Source organism: Chenopodium quinoa, unplaced genomic scaffold, assembly GCF_001683475.1.
Source record: "Chenopodium quinoa cultivar QQ74 unplaced genomic scaffold, ASM168347v1, whole genome shotgun sequence".
In the NCBI taxonomy this organism is placed as follows: Eukaryota; Viridiplantae; Streptophyta; class Magnoliopsida; order Caryophyllales; family Amaranthaceae; genus Chenopodium; species Chenopodium quinoa.
Window position 1 is genome coordinate 7,590,130 of NW_018742390.1, and position 22,983 is coordinate 7,613,112.

At 34.1% G+C, this 22,983-nt stretch overlaps 2 protein-coding genes across 4 annotated transcripts; one reads left to right on the plus strand and one right to left on the minus strand.

Annotated features, from left to right (window-relative positions):
* Window positions 1–1,881: 1,881 nt before the first annotated feature.
* LOC110700637 lies at window positions 1,882–9,094 on the plus strand. 2 transcript variants are annotated; one of them, XM_021878205.1, is made up of 9 exons: window positions 1,882–2,242; window positions 2,341–2,496; window positions 6,167–6,218; window positions 6,291–6,342; window positions 7,555–7,650; window positions 7,813–7,866; window positions 7,948–8,013; window positions 8,631–8,709; window positions 8,795–9,094. In XM_021878205.1, exons 1-9 carry the CDS (start codon window positions 2,177–2,179, stop codon window positions 8,870–8,872), a joined length of 699 nt encoding a protein of 232 aa, XP_021733897.1. In that variant the 5' UTR covers window positions 1,882–2,176; the 3' UTR covers window positions 8,873–9,094. The 2 variants fall into 2 exon arrangements, with proteins under 2 accessions (XP_021733897.1, XP_021733905.1); XM_021878213.1 differs by having other exon boundaries at window positions 1,884–2,242; window positions 6,167–6,212.
* A 544-nt stretch (window positions 9,095–9,638) lies between these two features.
* LOC110700623 (SAC3 family protein C-like) lies at window positions 9,639–18,706 on the minus strand. Of its 2 annotated transcripts, none has more exons than XM_021878183.1 (9): window positions 18,395–18,706; window positions 17,745–17,845; window positions 16,526–16,747; window positions 14,721–14,945; window positions 14,533–14,618; window positions 14,326–14,422; window positions 12,190–12,282; window positions 11,951–12,105; window positions 9,639–10,028 (listed from the first exon to the last, which is right to left on the minus strand). In XM_021878183.1, exons 1-9 carry the CDS (start codon window positions 18,627–18,629, stop codon window positions 10,010–10,012), a joined length of 1,233 nt encoding a protein of 410 aa, XP_021733875.1. In that variant the 5' UTR covers window positions 18,630–18,706; the 3' UTR covers window positions 9,639–10,009. The 2 variants fall into 2 exon arrangements, with proteins under 2 accessions (XP_021733875.1, XP_021733883.1); XM_021878191.1 differs by having other exon boundaries at window positions 17,745–17,840; window positions 18,395–18,681.
* Window positions 18,707–22,983: the final 4,277 nt, after the last annotated feature.

A 22,983-nucleotide genomic window follows, 5' to 3' on the forward strand; every position in this document is an offset into this window, starting at 1 on the left:
TTAGAGGAGAATCTGAGTGAACATTTGATGAATACATTCACTTTTATACTACATGTTCCTGAGATAGAAAATGATGATATTGTAGTTGTATCTGTTTTACAAGTAAGATGGGAGGAAGAATTCTACTATTTGAAACGAGAGATGCGTGGACAATCTAATTGAATACTTAGATTCATTCAGCATAATATTTAAAGACTTTAATATTTTTTATTTTATATATATATATATGAATTCAACACTTGGTTTTTTTTTTTTTAATTTGTTATCAGATTATTTTTTTTTTGTCGTCATTATTTTTGGTTTAGTTAAATACTACTCCCTCCGTCCCTTTATTACATGCCTATTTCTCATTTTGCACGGGAATTAAGAAAGTTAAAGATTCCTTAAAGCTAATAATTGGGAGTATAAATATGCATGTGGTGTTAGAGAGAGATAGAGAGAAAGAAAAAGTGGTTGGGAATTAGGAGAGAGAAAGTATTGGAAATTGATGATAAAGTACAAAAAAGAAAAAGAAAAAGGTGACAAATCATCAAACAATAGGTCTTGTATGGACCCGGTCTACAATAAATTATTGTAGACCCAAAATTTGACACTTTCAAATAATATAATCACATTCTGGGTGATATAATCACCTTTTTAGATGATATAATTATTTTTTTGTGAGTCATATTTTGAATAATATAATCTCATATTAAACCATTTAATAAGATTATATAATTATCTTTAGGATGATAAAATTTAAAAATCTTGTTTTGAATGATGTAATTTACTATTTGATACTTTTTATAATGATAAATTCACTTTTTTAGTTATACATTTACATAACAGTTTTAAAATGATATAATCACTTTTGTAGTAATATAATCACATCTCGTATGATATAATCACATTTGTATGGTATACAAGAAGGTTGGGTCTACAATAAGTTATTGTAGACTGGGTCTATTCTAGTCTTTGTAATCATCAAAAAGAGAATAATATTGTCAAAAAGTACAACCTATAAATAGAAATAGGCACTTAATTTTGATCACCCCAAAAGGGAATACAGACATGTAATAATGGGACGGAGGGAGTATATGCATCTACATACTTTGCATTTTTTTAATCCTATCCTTAATTATAACCCGTGCACTAGCACACGGGCACATTCTAGTAATAATAAAAAGATAGTTTTTTTTGCCAAAAAAAAAGAAGTATAACACTTATTAAAACACGGTCATATTTGGTAAGTGTAACACTTATCAAAACACGGAGATAGTACTATATTTTATCAATTTTCTCTCTTACTTTAAACCCCGCAAAACTTATTTTATCATTTCTCTCTCTTCCATAGTCCCTAATAAAATAATAAAAATATTTATCCTCTCACATATTTAATCTTTCGTAGTCCCCATCTTACTTTTGTTATAATAATTTATTCAACCACTCACAATATTATATTACTTTCATCCTTGTGTCATCAATGCAAATAAAATAATAATAAAAAAAAAAACTGAGGTAGTACAATTTTGTCATTAGATTTATGATGATTTATCCATATACCTAGAGGTGAAAGTAATTCGGATTAAAACCGAATCGAACCAAAAACCAAACCGAATTAGTAATTCGGTTTGGATTATTTAAGAATTCGGATTGGATCGGATTGGAAAAATTAAAAAATATGGATTACAGATTGGATTCGGTTTGGGGTTTACAAAAACCGAAAACCAAATTACAAACCGAATTTTGACCCAATACTTTAAGCCCATTTTCTTTTTCAAAGTATCCAACCACTTTCCCCTTTCATATATAAACTTAAAAAAAGAACTTAATTCTCAATTCTCACAAAGAATGTAGTTAACAAGAAATGATTGTAGGAATTTTAAGGGTGAAATTCGAGTTTCGGATTTAAATGTTGCAAAAAAGGGAACAAATTTCGGATTGGATTGGATTCTAATTTGAAAAAACCGAATTAATTTGGTTTAGATTGGGTTGGATTGAATCTTAATTCGGTTTGGATTCGAATTGAGATTTCCGAAACCAAAATAATTCGAATTGGATTCGATTTTGGCTATAATCCAAACCGCAAACCGAACTTTCACCCCTACATATACCTGAAAGAAAATCATCGTTTTTGTATACTCAATCTGGTTGTTCAAAAAAAAAAAAAAAAATATCAATCCCTTTATTCAGTTCCATGTCAATGTCATTCTTAGTGAACAAAATCTGCTGTAATTCATTGTTCCCCTCACCCCACAATAAGGTATTTACTCATCTCTCTTTCTACGACTATCCCATTTCCTCATTTTTATTTAATTATTTTTTGGTTATAGATATGTTGAAATTTTGTTTGAATTGTAGAATAATTGGGATGTGTGCAAAAAAACTAGCAATGTGATAATTCAGAGTCACTGGGTTAGAAATTCAGCAATACCCCATCTCAAGCTTAATAACAATTTTTCTTGGAATTATCATCACCATTTTACACTCCATTCAATTAATAACGGTGGTACTACGGTGAGTTCTTGCCTCGAAATTATATTTGTATGTATCATTTTTATAAAATTGTGGTAATTCAAGGTGATGTGATTGCATTTTTTTAGTTTTCTTGAATGTCATTATGTTTTACATGTATTAATGGATAAAAATAGTTTAATTGTTACAAGCCTGGATAAGAGGAGGGTTACAATAGGCCTGTGGTAGCTTAGTCACATCACTTGACATGAGCTTCAATGATTGAGAGTAGTACTAGGATGGGTGATCTCCTAGGAAATGCTCATACTGGTTCATGTAGCCAACCCCACTTATAAGATTAAGGCGTTCAAGAAGAAGTTCTTCCAAAACCCTTAATTGTGATATTGTGTATGGTTTGTTTTTGTTTGGAGATTTATAGCAGTTAAGCATAATAGCACCCCATGTAGTACTTTAAAGTGAATTTGTTGTGCAAAGAGTGTGTTATGACTCGTGGCCGCCTGCTCGGCAGGGGACGGCTCCTCAATTGTGAGTCATTGCCTTTTCCTGATCCAAGAAAAATGTTTTGGCTTTTGGGTGGCCCTATTTCTTGTGCTGCGACGGAATTTTTGTTGATGGAAGAGTTGAAGACTAGTTTTATGCACAAGTATTGATAAATGAGGTGAATTTGGAACCATCGTTATTAGTTGAGCTAGCTGACATTGTGTAAATATTTCAAGGATGAATGAGTACTTGGAGTGGAAGCTTACATTTGTGTAACCATGATGTCCTTTCTTTTGGTTTGTTTGGGTGCTTTTTTGTCTAATTTTTGCCTGTTTATTAGTTTGGAGAAACGGGAGCCCTGTTCTTAAATATAATTTGGGGCCTATATATTTGAAAATTTTTACTAAATTAAATATTTTTGGATAAAATTGAAGATTTTAGTAAACAAATGCTATTACAGCAAGATAAGTAAACGTTAGGAGATGCAGTACTAGGTTGTAGACTTGTAGCAATGTAATTTGTAAAAAAACTTGATCAAACTTTGTAAAAAATAATATACATACTTAAGGCACTTCACGACTCGTAGTTCACTTCAGATTGTAAATTTGCAGAGTAGTAGAGATGAAACCAATATAAGAGTAGTGTTGTTGTAGTTTACCCCAAATTCCCAATATGTAATTGAATAATGATTTTTTTTTTAATATTTATAATTGTTAGGATTTCCTGAATCTAATTGACAGTCTTGTATGGAAAAGAGGGCAAGTATGAAAATTAATTGATTAGTTTGGAAAAGAAATAAAATTTAATGGGAAACTAAAATAGATAAATTAAATAATGACTGTAATTGAGATTTGAGAATTTGTAGAGTTTTAAATAAGCGTGACTTTAGGATATGATGGAAGTGAGAGTAAAGAAAACTGATTTCCAGGCCATGAAAAACGGGAATACAACATAGTTGGGCCCTCTAATTTTTTGGGGCCCTGAGCACTAGCACACTTTGCACACCCTTGTCTACCTGACTGCAGTGTTGCACTTCTAGGATTAGGAATTACACATAGTTGTAATCTATGAAAAATGACTTTATTTTAATGCGGAAATTGTTTACTAAGTGATAGCTTCACATTTCTTCTAACTTTAGCTTGCGAGTCCGTTCTTAAAAGCTAAAAATAAAACTGCTGAACCAACCATCTTTCAGCTACCAAAAGTGAGCTTGAGAAAGTTACTTGGGTAAATGGTATTTGCCATTCTTCTCGCTGCTATTCTGTCTAGTGAACTTGTTAGTTCTGATGAAAACTTATTTAGCCTGAACTCATACAAACGATCAAACTTGTTTGAACTTATTGCAACGATAAAACTTAATTAACTTATTTTACCGCATCAGAATTTTTTCTGAAGCTATTTAGTTTTTTACTAAGCTTATTAGTCCTTGTTTGAACTCATATGACCTTTTCTTTGGTTATAAGAAATGCAATATATTAACAGATGAAAATTGATTATTCAGAAAGAGGACATACTGTCCTTAAATCAATGTTTCAGACTACAGATCATTCCCGTTTCTTCAAACTTTCCCAATTGAATGACTTTTAATTTTCCTCAGTCAGTCATAGTCCATAGAGACCCTAGATAAGCTATTATGTCTCACACAGAGTGTAAAAAGTGTGCCTTGGCACACCTAAGTGCTAGGCGATTCGGGTAGAACGTTTTGTTTGCTATAGACAAGGCGCACCCAAGACCTGATTCGCGCACAAGAGTTGCACATCAGTCATTTTTTATATTAATGAGGCACACTGAAGTGCACCTGGTGCAGGCCGCGCAGCAGGACCCTTATTGCTTTAGTGTTCCTTGAGCTTTATTATAAATTGGTCTCACACCAACTCAAAAGATAAAGCTCAAATAAAGATAGAGGAATTTTGTCCCCACCAAGTACACCACAAAATTGTCACAACAGCATTGCACCACCACATTTTATCCTTGTCCACCTCAAACTGCATAAAACAAAATTATAGCCAATCCACCGCCGTGAAAGGGAAATTCATGACTATTGATACAAGACAAACAAACTTTCCCAAAGGTGACTTGCCATTTCATAATATATGGAAGAGAAGTAAAGATGACACAGTAGCTCATTTAGAATTTGTTTGTGGCCAGGTCTAGTGATTTGAAAAAAATAAGTCATCAACTTGCTGGACAGTTTTCTCTCATTTCTTTTTGAAGTAGAAACTCTTCATTTTAGTAATTTTCAATTGTATCTCTATCGAATTAAATAAGTAAATGTTTGAATGTAAAGACTCCTAGGATTTGGTTATTTGCTTCATCAATGAGATTGAAATTTTAATCAACAATAATATTAGAACCTTAATCTCAACGATGGAGTTGGCAAAACCACCAATTGATGATTCAAAGCCTCCTATATTAACATGAGGTACATATGTACTATCTCCAGTTACACACATTAACCATTTTCTCATTGACCTATCGCTCTTTTTAATAAACCTCAATCATATTCTTTGCTAGCTTATAGTTGTGTATAATACCAACTGTTCCTAGTTTTATCATGCTTACCACAGATTATAATTTCAAGGTGAAACAACTTTGGTTCTATATTCTATCTACTTAGTAACAACAACAATCCCAAAGACGTAGTTGGCAACATAAATCAAAATTTTAGACGTCAACTAAGTTTTCTCTTTTTCCATGCCCTTATAGCAAGTGTTACAATGTATATGCTTTTGTAAGCCCATTTTTTTTATATCATACTTGTGTCCTTCCATCCAAGTCTTCTTTTGTCTCCTTCGAAGATTCTTGTGATCTCAACTCTTCACTTTCTTTATTGTTGCACCTTCTTGTGATCTCAATTGGTTCTCCCTTGTTCAATTCTCAATGTCCAACTCCAACTTTCCTTCAAATGTCTTCAATCCTAATTCTATCCCTTGAGGTATTTCTTGCTGACTTGCTTTTGTCACGAGGAGGAATGAATACTATGATAGCCACCTCAAATGTTACTCAGATCTACTTTGGCATACTCTTGCCATATTCATGGTATACCAATGTCAGACATGGGTTTGGTCCTTCAAAAATAGAGAAAACCTATGGAAAATTAGAAGTATCTGTGTTGGAACTTGGAAGCTATATAATAGATCAACACTTTTGGCAATTTTGAGTACTGCAGATTATTTCTACATTTACTTTTGCACGAACTTGTATCTAATTTATCTATTCATTCTTTTCTTAGGCACATGGCTTACCAGATTCTCAAAAAATTTCAGCAGAACCTGAAGGTACTAGTAAGTATTTTATATTTATATGTATTCTTTTTGGGAACTTTTGATTTACTAACATCAATTTTAATTTTTCAGGCTCAATGGAAGGAAACGATGGTCGACAAGAAAGATCACTGTCAGCCACCAAGTACTGTAGTCACTTGCATTAGAAGTATTATCTGTCAATAGTAAGGTTTAACTTTTGATAAAGTAATTTGATAGGTGTAGTTTTAATACCATACTAGTATAGATTAAACACACTGTCTGTGCATATAACAACTAACTGACAACTAGTGCTGTGGTATACTGGTATTCTCACTTCTCTTTTTGAAGCTGCCCATTATAGTGCAACCTCGACCAAAAATTGTGAACAAAATTTGTTAGAAAGTGAACGTTCTATATATGTTCAGGAGTCCTTCCAACATTGTGTTTCTTATGATACCATTTTGTTGACTATTGAATTTTCTCTCCAACATTTAATTTGATTCCCTCCATTCAGTTAATCATCTATCTAGACTCTATTTTAACTAGAATGACCATTAAATCCAAATGAAGTATATATTTTCTTTGATGAGAAACCATAGCATCCTGAGGTCTTCATTATTGTGCCGTGACTTCTGAGTAAATTGACGAGGAGATATAAAAGTTCATCATGAGATTTATGACATTAATTGCCACAAGTAGCTGACTTTCGTGCATGTGCATATATTTGGTTGAAATAGGAAGAATTCACTCTGCCTAAAATTTGTTACTTCTATGTAGCTATGAGGTGTGAGTTAAAGTCCTGAGTCAGTCATGAAATGGTATAAAGTCTGTATATTTGCAGTAGTGCATCTGATTCTATCAGCTATAGATTATGTGGTGTAGGTTAGGTATAATGATTGTTCTTGTGAACGGAGGAACTTAATCATGCTCCAGTACAGTGATTGAATGGATTTGTTTATGCTTTCCTTTTATGCTTCTAAGTATTAGAAGTGAGTTTGTTAGTTGTAATGCACTATTTGTACTTGCTTAATGTATGCACTTCAATTCTTTTTTTTTTTTTTTTTAAATTCTCACATATTGTGTATTGAAGTTACATATTTGTAGGGGAGGATAAGAGAGTGAAGAGGGAAGGGGAAGATATCCCTTCCTAATTTTTTCGAACTTCGGAAGGGTTTAGTTCACTAACGAGGGAGAAAAAATAGAACACTCCTATTCCTTTCTCTTCCATTATCCAGTCTCCAACATCACTAGGGAAAAATTATTCCCTACTCCCCTTCCCCTTTCCTTCTCTTCAAATTCTCTCGTCTGAACAAAGTAACAAACTGCTGTAGGATAACTTTTTCACTGAGAACTAATTATTGTGCAAACTTGGCAGAATATTGGAGCAGTTGAAAAGATATGGAGCTTCTGGAGTACTGTCATATGGTCTACTGAACACTGCCTATTACCTTACTACCTTTCTCTTGGTGTGGTGAGTAACTAGAAATCAAAAGTGTTGACTCTGTGTGTTTGACTCTCAGGGAATTTGTGTATTAATGTATTTCTGGACCTGTACATTTCCTATCAGCACTTGGACACTTACTGGGTGGTGGTGGTTAAATTGCTTACATTGATTTTCCACCTGTTGCTTCAGGTTCTATTTTGCTCCGGCACCTGGAAAAATGGGTTATCTTGCTGCTGTTTCAAGGTAACTGCATGTTATACCAATAATATTTCATTCCGATTAAGTTAATTTTTTCTAATGTCATTTTACGTATATTGGATGCAGATTTCTAAAAGTAATGGCCATGGTTTGGGCAGGAAGTCAAGTCACTAAGCTCTTAAGAGCAGCAGGGTAAGCTATCAATTCTACTGCTATATAATCAGTTACGAACTAGCTTAGTAGCTTAGGTTGCTAAGAAGAACTTTATAGTAATACAGCTTTATAAATGGGACAAATAAATTCTTAATAAACTGCCGCTTTTAATTTTCCCTATCACTGACAACTTCCCAAGTAGTTGCTTGTTCCATTTAGTAAAAGCTAAAAACTCTTTCCATTCCCCTTTCTCCAAAACTCATATTAATTGTGAACTAAAGCAGAGTGTCATCCAGTTTCTATCACTCTATGTTCATTTGGTAGAGTTGACGGTATGTTGGTAACCAGAATGATAGTGATTAGAGATCAGACTGGAAAGAAGGGATATAAAAGGTTCAAAGGCTAAATTATGTTGTGTTTATGTGAGTTGTCTTACGTTGTAGAAGTAAAGAGAAATAACAACCTTATAAGCCTAGGGAGTTAATCCTTCCATAGCCAATTGACTTGAGTAATCTAAACTCTTCTCTAGGGATTTTATACACTACACGATTGTCTTTTTTTGCTTTACTTCTGCTGATGGGATATCATATCGCGTGGGTTTGAATCGCCTTGCTACTCATTATATGTGATCTGACAATATTTACTCGCCATTACAGTGCCCTTGCCCTTGCACCTCTTGTAGATAGGGGATTGTCATGGTTTACTGTCAGATACAAATTTGAGTCACGGGGAAAGGTTAGTATACTTGTCAAGAAATTATAGTGTCTTCTGTGTGGCTGCTTAAATTACTGAACTTTTTTGTTTTTGTAAACTTCTGCAGGCTTTCTTCACAGTTGTCGCATTTTGTCTGAGTTTAGCTTTAATCATGTTTTTAGCCGTCACTCTGCTTTCAGCATGACATATCTTCTTTCATTGTTTCTGAATCAAAGAGAGCTATTCTATCTTTTCTTTGTAAATCAGACATCTATATTTGACTAGTATAGAATTTTGCCAATCGTAATTGAGTTGATAACCTCCCGGTGCCCGTCAAAAAAAAAAAAAAAAAAAAAAAAAGAAGATAACCTCCCGGTGATTTTGTTATTTTCTTCCTTTTGTGGAGTAAAATGACTCACTGTCTGAACTAATGCTGTCACGCTGAGTAGTTTACGAAAGCTGGTTATGAGAAACATCTTTTGAGGTACTCATTTGTGAAGTTGCTCCAATTTCCTTTTCAAGACGTTTTTAAATATTTGCTCCATTTCTTTTTTGGAAAGTTTTTACAATATTTAATTCATTTATCACACTTAATGGACCCAACATAATACACTCTCTCTTATTCTTCCACTACTTTGTTTTTTTACAATTTTTTATTTTCTCAACTATTCCACTACCTCCATATTTTATTATTTTATCCAATTTCTTCTAAAACTCCGCACATGGAGAAATGAAGCAAGTATTTAAAAACGGAGGGAGTAGCTCTCAATTCTTTAAATCAAAAGGACAGTGTGATATAAAATGAAAATACCTTCTCCTAGTGATGAGTTTGTCTATTTGTCATGCTAATTAAAAATTTATCTCACCTTACAATTCCTCTTGATCAAAAGTATCTTCCCGGAACAGAACACTGCCTGCAGAAATTGAAGACGCAAAAAACTATGTAACAAACCAAAGAAATACTCCCTTTATGAACAGCCTAACATTCATTTAAAAAAGAAAGAATAACATGTCTTTCACAAATTCGGACTTTGCCTGTCTTTCGTAGTAGATGGAAAAATTAGAAGAATGAATGCCAGTTCGACGATGTTGGACCTACCCAAAAAAAAATTGTTTGTCCCTCCCTTCTATAATAACTTAATACAAATTTGAAAGTTTTGAAAAAGTATCCAATAATTCCATCAAGACGAGATTCTTTGGTAATGTAATTGGGTTTAGAGCATCTCATTGCGGATGTCGCCCAGAATTTATCCCTGCTTTCCTTCTTCCTCCACCTCACTTTCTCTTTCCTCCACCTTACTTTCCAATAACATCACTATTTACTTTCCAATAACATCACTATTTACTTTCCAATAGCATCCCTGCAATAGTAAACAAGGTATTAGACTTGAACGTTATGTGGGTAAAAACTTTTCAAAATAAAACAAAGAGGAAACATCACCCAAGAATGTGAGTACAAAATTCCCGAAAGTTCAACCTTTCAATTGTAGACTCTTGTTTTCAGGAATGTGGAAGGCATGGAAATAGTAAATAAGTGTAAGGAAAAAAATGAATAAAGTAAAAGAGACTAGGTAAAAAGGTAGGTGTATAACAAAAAAGTGGAAAAAGCAAGTGAAAGATTATAAAATGCCGTAAATTATTTGAATAACTTTTGTATACATCTGGTGTACAGTAATTTACTATACATCGAGGGTCACTTTTTATCAAATATAGGGTCACTTTTACAATTCTTTGGGTAATTTTTATCAATAAAGCATAAATAATTCATAACTTTTATTTATTTCAGGGTAACTTTTATTCATATTAATGTAACTTTTGCTCATTATAGGGTAACTTTATAATGGATGTACAATATTTATTGTACATCCAATTTCTTTAAAAGTTTGTCAAACGGTGTGGGGTATGAGGGTAAGATTGTAAAAGGGGATTTTTCATTATAAGACTAAAGTAGAAATGAGTTGAACTTTTAAAAACGAATCAAATTGAAAAGCAGGATAAACTTTCAAGAATGGAAGAGTATAAGAACCAAATATCACAAGTCATTTTAGCACGTTATTGGAATATGTCTCTTCAAAAGTAGGAGTATGTAGCACAGAAAAAGCTGATTCAAGTCCCACCATTTTTGGGCTTCATAAGCACGAAAACAGGAAGACCTCGGACACTAGAAGTTTCCGTGCTTCCTTCGATGAAAGAGTAGTCAATGAGATTGATCACTCACTTCATCGAAACTCATAAGCATTCCAAATAAATCATTCAATAGGAAAAAAAATTAGTAAGACACGTTTATACTAAAGATAGGATTGGGCATAAAAAGAAAAAGAAAAAAAAAAGTGCATCATGTATTCATATAACATGGTAGTTAGCTAACAACAGATAACAAAGCAAAAACCTAACGCAATTGACCTTCATTTTGAAGTGAGGATAGCTTCAGGGAGAGTAAAAGAGGTCATACTTTCACAGGGAATCAGATAGTTTAATGCTAACCATATAGTAATATGATTGATTGATTTATTATTACCTTTACAACAAATTAGCAATAAAACTGTGACATTTATTGGCATTTCAAAGCGAACTTCATTTGCAATAGCACTACAACAGGAAAATCCTAAATAACATGTACTTTCTACAAGCAAATTGGATGTGGGACAAATATGCCTGTGTGATAAGCAACAGTATAGATTACATCCTCAGTCTACAACAGCAACCCAGTTTAAATCCTGCTGAAACAGGTTCTGGAAAGCATCTATTGTTATTGTCCCTATAAAATCAATATAGTTAATTTCACAGTGACATCTTTAGCAAGCAGAATTTTTCAGTTACAGGATTACCTCATTCTTTGTATATTAGACAAACACCACACGTTAACATCAGATACAGGCTTACTTCAAGATTGGCCACTTTTTCCGAAAATATGAGATTAGCACATAGGGATGCATAACTTATGTCAACAAAGCCTATAACCTAGTTCTTTCAAAAAAAACAAAAAGCCTATAACATAGTGTCAAAAGTCCTAAATTCCTCTTGTGAGAAATAACAATGGGAGTACTAGACAGTATTAAAAGTAGAGGTATGTGTGTGATAAACCACCCCCCCCCCCCCCCCCCTCCAATCACATCCTCCTCCTCCTCTATAGGAGGTTGCTGAAGGAGAAGAGAGGAATTCAAACCTTGTGCTTAACTGAAGATTCTTATAAAATTAATGTATAAGAAACAACCATCATCTGAAAAGCTCAATATGAAAACATAGCATTGAAATGATAAAAGTAAATGGCAGAGAAACTCACTTCTCCAGCAACTCCAACCACGGGAAAAGATTGCACTGAAATCCTCCCTTGGGATGGGAATATCCAGTTTGCTTGGTGGGTAAGACCTTATTCCCCATATCATCTTGGGAAGTCTGCAGGCCACAAGCATTGCAGAAGGTTTCCAAATCCGATTCCTGACAAATCCAAATTTCGGTGTTACTTCATATAACGTACAACTAAAAAATTTTAATAAACAAAAGATATTTACCAAATTATACCTTAATCATCAGGATTTTTGAAAGAGATGTTAATGGATAAGGATGAAGCTTGTAGCCACTGGAATTTATACACGCTACAGCAAGTGCCCTAACCTTAAAACAAAGTGAAACAAACTCAATATAAGAACAATAATGAAGTTTTCAGGAAGAAAAGGAGCTTAAAAGCAGCATATACCAAATCTCTTTTGTTTGAACAATTAGATAAATAATAGCTACCCAACTTGGCACTTCTTATACATCTACCACATAACATTTGGAATAATTTTGTTGAAGAAACAAATAGATTTCCCTGGTCTCTCACAAAGGATTCAGGTTATCAAACGATTAAACTCTATAAGAAGTTTGGATTATCAAGGTAAAGGAATCTTATCGATATTATTGGAACTAGGAAGTGTTAGAACTTTGGAAGCACTGATATTTATAAATCGAGAAACAATAGTAATAGTACATGCACTAGTTTTGGAGACAACAGGAATACAGGATATTTTATAACATTTGCAGGTTGGATAAAAAAAAAAAAAAAAACAGATCCTTTGGAATCGATATGCATCCTCATGCGAAACTAAGTACCAGTTATTAAAATTTCTAGATTTCTACCTGTGAGATCTACAAACCTAAGGTTAACAGGTTGCAATAAGCATTCAGAACAGCTAATTATAAGGACCAATTAAGAGCTTCAAACTGCATATAGTGGTACTGTCCTTTGGAGGAGTAGTTGGAAGAAAATTAGAAGTCATTGTTGAGAATGGTCCTGTCTTAAGCCTAAGGGCCAGAAAATGGAAATGGAAATGGAAATTAAAAAGTAAGTAAGAAAAAGACGTAATACTTTTTTTCCCCCTATTTTGGACAGTTTTCACTTTATAAAGATCAAGCAAAAGAGAAGCAGAGGTAATCAGTGAATAAAAAAAGTGCACCTATGCATGAAGCCTAAAGCGATAGGAATCAAGCATTTCATTGAATTAAGAAGAAAAAAATGTAATATTTGGAAAATATTCCCAATAAAGCTAACAATTTCCAGCTTAAGATAACTGACCAAAACCCTAATGAGAAAAGAGGAGGATAAAGAGGGTAAAAAAAAAACATAAAGGTCACAATACACAAGGTATATCATATGTTTTCTTTAAGACCATGCTTGATCAGGAAGTAGTAATTATTACAAACAGCAACAATTCCAAAGCCATATTTTCCCAAAAGGATGAGACCAGCATGAACTAGTGATGGAGGTACCGACCCGGGTATGACGGAAAAATTGCCGTGTCCGAGTAACATAGGTAGCAGCCCCATTGAGTCCATCACAACTAACTAATAATATATCATCCGCAAAAAACAAACACCACGATAACTCATGCTGGATAAACCATGTTATGCAAAACTACTGCAAAGAGGAAAGAACATTAAGAACCTTAATCCTCTATTTCTCCGCCAATAGATTTCACATCTCAATAGATATCCTTATACTTACGTGGTATATCTTTTCCAGTTATCGCCAACTAAAACACTTCTCTTAGTAGCTTGTTATATGCTCACTCTAGTTCGATAAGGACCAAGTGCAAATTCTCCTTTCTTTTCCTATAATACTTCATTCATGGTAACATAAGATGAATGGCTTTTATGATGACTCGTAACTAATTCTGGGTATAAACCTTTATTAATTCACCAAAATACTAGTACATTTCTTAATAAAGTTAATACATCACCAAAGTGTTTTTTCTCCATCATTTTGGTCAGGTACCTCCATCACTCTAGTTTCAAAAAAAAAAAAAAAAAAAAAACAACTTGTATTCCCATCATTTCAAGTATGTATTAAAAAATGCAAACTTATTCACAAAAAGACACCTTTGCATATCAGCAAAGCACCATAACAAATGTCCAAATTCAAAATTGAACAACTTCAAGAATTCACGATCCATTTGGAATCCAATAATGAATAAGCACATAATTCCATCTATTCAATCCTTTCAACTACTTACCCTGACATGAGTTACTATTTACAACGTTATTTTGGAAAAAGGTTTATAACCATCAAATATTACCTATGCCATCTTAAAAAGTGTTTTATAATATTTGAAAACAGAGCCATATTGAAAATCATCTATACAAAAAATCCAAGGTAAAAGATCTTATCAAAGTACCAACCTCCATGATATAAGGCTCAATGATGCAGAACTGTAGGTTAGTTGCCTCTGATGCTACAGTGTGAAAGAAACGCCAAAAATTGCCGATCCGAAAAGACCTAGTAAGAAAGGGGTTACAATAAAAGTAAATTTAATGAGACAGTGCCCTTAAAAAAATTCCATTGGCATAAACAATGAGTCATATGTTAGCATGGCAAAAAGTATGTACCTTAACACTGTTCGCGCAAAGCACATCTCCTTTGAGCCAACAATATATGAAGATAGACGAGAAAACCACAAAGATAGAGACTCGCCCTATAGATAATATCAGCTGTATTAAGAGTCAGTACAATAAAGCAAGTAGAAAACTGTGACAATCAAATTCATAGCAAGAGTATCATCAAAGAAGAGAGCAACCGTTGAATGGCTATGAGTCTCAAGATGAAGGAGGACATATAAAGATCGATATTCAGCCTCATTGTCAAAAACAGAATCTGAAGTGCGGTTGATATCGTATAGGTTATATAGTGATCCAAGGCACTTAGTGAGCTGCTCCATATTAAGATGATGGATTGAAGATAAAGTGGTACTGTCACCCTCACATCTTCTAAGCTTGTAGTGGGAGGTGACATGAAACCTAATCTGCATTAGTCATGATCAATGTAACACAAAAGTCAGAGCATCATATTAGCTACCAACTTACAACAAGTAGTTCATGCCTAAAAAGCGACACAGTAGCCAATAATAATTAAAACTGGCCTGAGACGGCTAGGGTACAAGTACAACTCAGAAACTTGGTAACCCATAATTTCCTATTTTGTTGACTGGGCAAGTCGGCCTCCTTGCTCCTGGGTTAGAAGTGAAGAAGACCTCAAAGGTCAGCTAATTAGTGATAATTTTAATTTCTGGTTCTGCCTGATCTACTACGGTTCTTAAGCTGAACTCTGCATGACACTTTCAGGTTAGGGCATACTTGGGCGATGGATGGCACTTGGATTTTAGCAAAACTCACTTCAATACTTTTTCTCTACCAGATTTCTATGTGAAGGTTAGTACTTCAGTCAAATAGCATGGCCTATTGGCCTGTATTCATAAAGTCCGTTATAGTATAGTGTGTAGTCCGTACAGGCGTACACAATGAAATTGACTTTGCTTTAACTTCAATTCTCTGATTACTGATATGTTATTTTTCGGTCCTTTAGCAGGTTAGTTTGCATTTAAAAATAAAATAAAAAAAAATAAACAAAAAGAAAGACCTTTTGGACAATATAAGAGACTATAACATAATAAAATAAGCAAAATGGTACACTTCCTTTTTTAATGAACTTACCAAAAATTTTACAGGGTTCCCAAAGCTATATAAAAAATAGGGAATACATTGTTATACAAGTTTAGCCATATGTATACAGCTCAACTTCGCTTAAATGAAATGCTAAACACCAAAGATATTCTTTTGCACATCAAGGTATCATCAAAATTCTCCCTGTACATGGTATCCACTTTTACCAATGAACAATTTGGCAGTAAATATCAATGACATACCACATAACACTACGAGCACATGCATGAATTCAGTGACCTATTTAACATCTAAAAGTGAATAGTCTGCCAAGAGTCTGGATTTAATGATCCCACAAAATAAAAATTCATAATGCTATATGATAGATGTTGGTATGATACAGATTATTATGCAATCATTGACCAAAACAATATGAAAGGCTATACATATACAAGATTTTATGCCGTTGGGGTTGATAAGAGAAATCAAAGGTGCTACTATATATCATAACCAAACCACATGTTTTAAAGTAAACTATAGCAAAGCATTGCTCCCAAAATTACTTGTTAAGGTTAAAGTTTGGGCCAACCTTTCCAAGTAAACTTCTCTATGTATTTGAGACCCTTAGGAAGTCCTCCACTCATTTGTTATGCCAGACTTCATTCAGAAGTCAACACCCACAAATGGAGATGAATGCTCTGTTTGAGCACTTAGTCAGCAACCCTGAACTATACAAATGGTTCCACATAAGTTTGAGGTAGACAAGGAACAGTATAACTATGCTATTCACTCATACTGAAAAATACTATCCATTTAAGGAGAGCTCATAACATGAATTCATTCAGGTGTTCTAAGCTTTTCCTGATCTTCTTTACGCACACAAATCTATATGTGAAGTTGAGCACTTAAAAACAAAGCATAAAAATGAACAATTATAGCATACCATTTTCTCGTACATGCAGATCACTTTATCATTGTTGATGTTCTGCATGCTGAGATCTTGCCTAATGGACCTTGTCCTATCAGAGATGAAATCATGAAGAACAAGAAAAGAATGTTCAGATGAATCCAACAACTTCATAAGGTAATCCAATGTGTCCTCCAAAACCGGCAGAGGGCGTATATCTGATGCTTGAACTTCCTTCATTAAGATAGTTCTGCAAAACTAGTGAGAAAAAATGGGGTTCATACACAAAATGACTATTATGACAAGTTTGTCCACTATATTCACAACTTAACAAGAGCAAATTTTTAACAGGCAAAGAAATAAAACCTTGTTTACCATGTAAAGATTCCTAAGGAAAAATAAAAATAAATTAAAAAAATTAAAAATGCCACTTTCCATATCTTGCACTCAAAACTTGAATACAACCTACTAGAGTACTAGACTACTTGTCAAAAGAAGAGACTAAAAAAAAAAATTTAAGTCAACCATAAGCAACCATAGGCGGAGACAAAAAAAAGCCTTTAAAAAAAGGTGGCATAGTACTCCCTCCATCACATTTATAATACGAAGTACATGTTTTCCTTTTTAGGTGTTCCAAACTGTGTGTTACTAATATTTCTATTATTTCTATCATGATACACCTACTTTTTTACTTTCCCATACAAGATACCCCTACATTTTCACAAATATTTGTACCATCAATTATTTTTTACCCCTATATCCAATAGACCAATACTTCATTACATGTGATTATTTACTTTTTTTTTTTTTTTTTTAACTTTTCCATATAAAACAATCCAATTAATAAAAATGCTATCCACTCCCTGTAATAGTCTACAACCCTTAATTTTCATGAAAAATGAGAAACAGGCACTATATGATGGGACAAAGGGAGTAATAAGCATAGAGAGAAAGCAATATATATCCCTTGCCTCAGTAGTTGCATGGGACATAACAAAGCTTGTTTACTTGTTCAAGTACAGCAGATAGTGATACAATAAATGAAAATACATGTTCCATGTATCTAAGAGATTGAATTATATAAAAGTTAAGCATGAATAACCTTAAATACTAGTTTTCAATAATTAGAACTTTGACATAAAATTCTCCCTCCTTCAACACAAATTCCTGGCTATACTAATGCAACGAATTTACAATTTCAAAAGGACAATCAATTTCACTTAAACAACAGCAGACAAAAATTTTATAGGTTTACCTTTTTAACAGCGAGCATTGAGGATGATTTTGACTGATTTCCATTCAATCTTTCAAATACAGCTAGATCTCGAAGCTGCTCACGCTGGATTCTCTCCTTTTCTACCCAAAACAAGCAAGAAACATTAAATCACAAGCCCTTCTGTCTCATATACAATCAAAATAGAAAATTCAGTATTCCAACCGAAATCCAATTCTCGGAACACTAGACAATCAAAAGAATTTTCATTGTTCTGAAAATCATTAATACTATTATTTTTTTAATCATTGAATTTCCAAATTATTTCATTGATTTAAAATCCTTTTCAAATTCAACAAATATCAAGTATAACCCATAATAGGATTTAGCACCTAATTGGCCAATTCATCTCCTCTTAATCATAGTAATTCACATACCAATGAAAATAACTCCTATGCAAAATCAACAAACTTCAAAAATAAAACTTGAAAATCCCAATTATAGTCTTAGAGAAACCCCAGATCAGAAAATAAGTAAAATTCAGCACTTCAAAGATAAAACATGAAAAAAAATCCAAATATGAATTTTGAGTCTTAGAAAAGCCCCAGATCAGAAAATAAGTACAATTCAGCAGAAATTTATCACAGTCCTATATTTAATCAATGGGAATAAAAAAAAGGTGTATAATATACCTGGGCACATAAAAGGGCAAGTTCCAACAATACAGTGAGGAGTGGTACAATCAGTATCTTCTTCCAATGGAACTCTTTGGGGTCTGTTAGAGATGCGATTCCAATTGGGTTTTGGACCCGAAGTTCTGGTGACATAGTTGTGATGTCTGGAATTAGAATTAGAGTATGAAGATGAAGAAGAAGAACGAGAAGATGAAGTTGCAGAATTTTGGGAGGGATGATGATTTCTGTTCATTGTTAAGTTTTACAACAGTTTGCTTCTTTGTCCTCTCTTATTCCCAATTGAGTTAACTTCGTCAAGTAGACAAGTACTATGAATAATGGAATGGGTGGGTCCAACATAAACCGGTGAATAGGTTTAACTAGCATAGTACTTATATTCAATTAACAAAATTTTTAGATAAAACGATTAATGAATATTATTTAACTTTTTTACATAGGTGTCTATTTTTCACCCCTCAAAATAATGATATACTTACTATTTTAAAATTGGAGATTTTTCTATGTGGTCGGGTTACTCGGATTACTTCTGACCGAGTAACCCCTCAATTAACCATTGATCGATTAACCCCTGATCGAACCCCTGGCCTAGTAAACCCTCGAGTAACCCCTAATCAAGTAATCCCTCAAGTAACTCCCGACCGAGTAACCCCTCAAGAAACCTCTAACTGAGTAACCCCTGACCGAACCCCTCAACTAACCCTTGATCGAACCCCTCAAGTAACCCTTGACCGGATTAACCCTCGAGTAACCCTTGACCGGATTAACCCTCGAGTAACCCCTCAAGTAATCCTTGACCAAGTAACCCCTCACGTAATCCTTGATCGAATAACCCCTTAACTATATAACCTATACATAGTAATCCCTTAAGTAATCACTGACAGAGTAACCCTTCAAGTATATAACCCCTGACCGAACCCCTCAAATAACCCATGACCGAACCCATCAAGTAACTGCATCACCGGGTAACTCCTGACCGAGTAACTCCTCAAGTGACCCTTAACCGATTAACCCCTGACCGAGTAACCCCTCAAGTAACCTCTGACCGAATAACCCCTCAAGTAACCTCTAATTGAGTAACCCCTGACTGTACCCCTCAAGTAACCCTTGACTGGATAAACCCTTGAGTAACCCCTCGAGTAATCCCTGACCAAGTAACCCCTTGAGTATATAACCTCTGACAGAGTAACCCCTGGTTAGGGATGTTAAGGGGCGGGGCGGGGCGGATATTGGCCTTCTCATCCCCATCCCCACCTAATATTTTCATCCTCATCCCCATCCTCGCGGCGGGTCCAATTTTCATCTCCATCCCCGCCCCACCGGGTACAACTCCAAAACCATCCCCGCCCCACCCCCATTTGGATATCCATCCCCACCTAATCCCCACAAAAGACCCGCCTAATTCCCACCCAAGATCCACCTAATATCCGTATCTCAAATACACAATCTTACATAAATAATACGAATTATAAAATAAAACATTCTATACACATTTTTGTGTTATAATATAAGTGTCGTACAAAGTATTATAATTAATATTGTATTTCATGTAATTATTTTATAAATAGAATAAAAGTATGTAATTTTGCTTTAAAAGATATATAGATGTGGGGATGAGGTGGGGATGGGGCGGTTACGAAGTGGGGCGGGTGGGGTGGGGCGGGGCGGGGATGTGGCGGGTACAACTTAAAATCCACCCCCACCTCGTCACCCATGGTGGGTATGGTTTTTATCCCCATCCCCACCCCTCCATCCGCCAAACCGAGATCCATATGGGGCGGGGATGGGGCGGTTCTCCTACTTGACCCGCCCCACTGACATCCCTACCCCTGGTTGAACCCCTCAAATAACTCATGCCCGAACGGCCGAACCCCTCAAGTAACCCCTGACTGCGTAACTCTAGTAGTCTCTAATCGAGTAACTCAAGTAACCCCCACCAGACGATGTGGCCCACCACATATAAAAATTTGTGCTTGAAAATAATTTTTAATTTTTAAATTGAATGTATAGTTTATAAATATAATTCAACTCAATAGATGGAAGGAACAATCTGCTCTAGTACCATGAAAGGGTTTTATTCCTCCGTAATTAGGTGTTTAAGTTTTTTGTTTTCTTTTAGTTTTTCTTGTTTTTGCTTGTTTGAATTTTCCTTTCCTTGGTTATTGTAACCTCATTTGGAATTAAAATAATAAAAAAAAAAAAAATCTAGAGCATATACAGTTGTACATGTGTGAATTAGAATAACAAAAATATACTCTACAAAATAAGAGCATATACTCTCTTTGAATTAAGCAATCTAAAGTTAACTAATATGGATTAAATATATGCAGAATATCCGTGAGTAATATTGATTGAAAAATAATTAAAAAAATCAAGGATGTTTTCTTGGAGTATCTTTAATAATAAGATCTTTGACAATTATACAGTTTACGAAAAAAGAACACTCTAGACCATATACAATAGTTGTACGTGTGCTAATAAGGGTAGCAAAAATATATTCTACAAAATAAGAGCATATACTCTCTTTGAATTGGGCAATCTAAAGTCAACTAATATGGAAAAAATATATGCTGAATATCCGTGAATAATATTAATTGAGAAACAATATTAAGAATTTGAGGATATTATCTTGGAGTATCTTTAATAATAAGATCTTTAACAATTTATTGTTAATATAATTTGCCAAAAAAAAAAGGGACACGGACGTGTTCTATTTTAGTATAGTATATAATATATCTCTTATCATAGTGAATGTCATTGTTAATATAGATATTAAACACAAATAGTATTGTAAATTATGTGCATATGTATAATGATTATGTTAAACGTCATACATGGTAAATATTTTAATTTCAGAAAATATACTTACAAGATATATATGTATTCTTAGTTTATTAGTAAGAGAATGCTAAATAATTATATTTTGTATTTGTGTATATCGCTTAGTTTGTTAATTAAATATTCTTGTGCATAATTGTAGCTAATAGGTTTTTAAAGAGCAGCGAAAAGAAGAAAGAGGTGAGGAAGAAGATAGGCAGATTGTTAGGGATTTTAGGATATAAAATAAAATAATACCATGAAAGAGTTTGAATACTTGCCTTCTCATTAGGAACATATGGATTATATACAAATTACAAGAGCATAATTAGCCTAAACTTAAGGAATTTGATTAGCTAAAGTTATGCACAAGAATATTTACTTAACAAAACTAAGCGATATACATAAATACGGAATATAATTATCTTATATTCTAAAAGAAAAAAATATATTTTCAAATTTCTATATCTTTATCTATCTGTACTTAGTATTTAAAAAGACAAACCACAATCACCTAAATAACACATGTCATCATAATTCACCCATATGGCACATAACACATCCATTAATAATATTTCATCTTTATACTCCCTTTTAAAGTAAAAGATAAAATAAAGGAAAATTTGTCAAAAATAACACCACCTTTGGACGGTCTTCCAAGAATAGAACGACCTTTGTATTATTCTAAAATAACACCACCTTTGACTCATATCTTCCGTAAATAGAATGTAACCTGTTAATAACCTGTTTAATAGGTTACCTATGACACGTGTCAAACTGTCAGTGGTCATTTTTTTTTTAAAAAAAACATTAAATAAAAAAAACCTCGAATATAAAAAAAATAAAACCTTAATTAAAAAAAGAAAACCCCCTACCCAACCTCACAGGCCCAACCACCACTCCTCCTCCACTACCCAGTCCCCCTACCCCGCCGACGTCGTCTCTACCAGCCATCTCTTCCTGCCACGTGCCGGCGTCCGACCTTTTCCTACTCCCACTTAACTCAGGGCCCCTTCGCACCCTAACTTACCTCACGCACCTCCCAAATCGACAACCAAAACCACCAGAGCACCCTCTATTACTCGACAACAAGCGACATCAATACCACCATCACTTTCCAACCAAATTCGTCACAAACAGCAACTAATCTCGGCCATTACCCATTCCCTTTCCCCAGCCAGACCATACCTGTAAACAACCCATTATTGAAAAGGGGGAAGGGGTTTCGGGATTAAGGTTTCGAGGTAGGGGGTTAGTTTTCTGGGTGATTTCGGGTGGGTTTAAGGTAGCCAAGAATAGGGGAAGGAGGGTCATTACGGGAAGGAGGGTTGTTTTAGGGGAGGGAAGGTCGTAGAGGTAGGAATCGGGTAGGGGAGAAGGGTGAGCGGTTGCCAGCAGTGGGGAAGTGGTGGGGGTCGCCGGCGGGGGTGGGGGACTAAGGCACTGATGGGGGCAGGTGGTGAGGGGAGGAGTTTGTTTTATTTTTTTTAAAAAATATTGTTTCTAAAATAATTTTATTATTAAAAAAAATTGAAGTTTTGTTTTTTAAAATCATTATTTATTAAAAAAAAGTTAAAATAAAATACTTTTTTTAACCAATCACACATGGACACATGTCAAATATAAACTTGTGAAACAGGTTACATGCTTTTTGTTCTATTTTTGGAGGATGTGCATCAAATGTCATTTTATATTGAAATAATCCAAATGTCATTATATTCTTAGAAAACCGATGAAAGGTGGTGTTATTTTTGACAAAATTTCCTAAAATA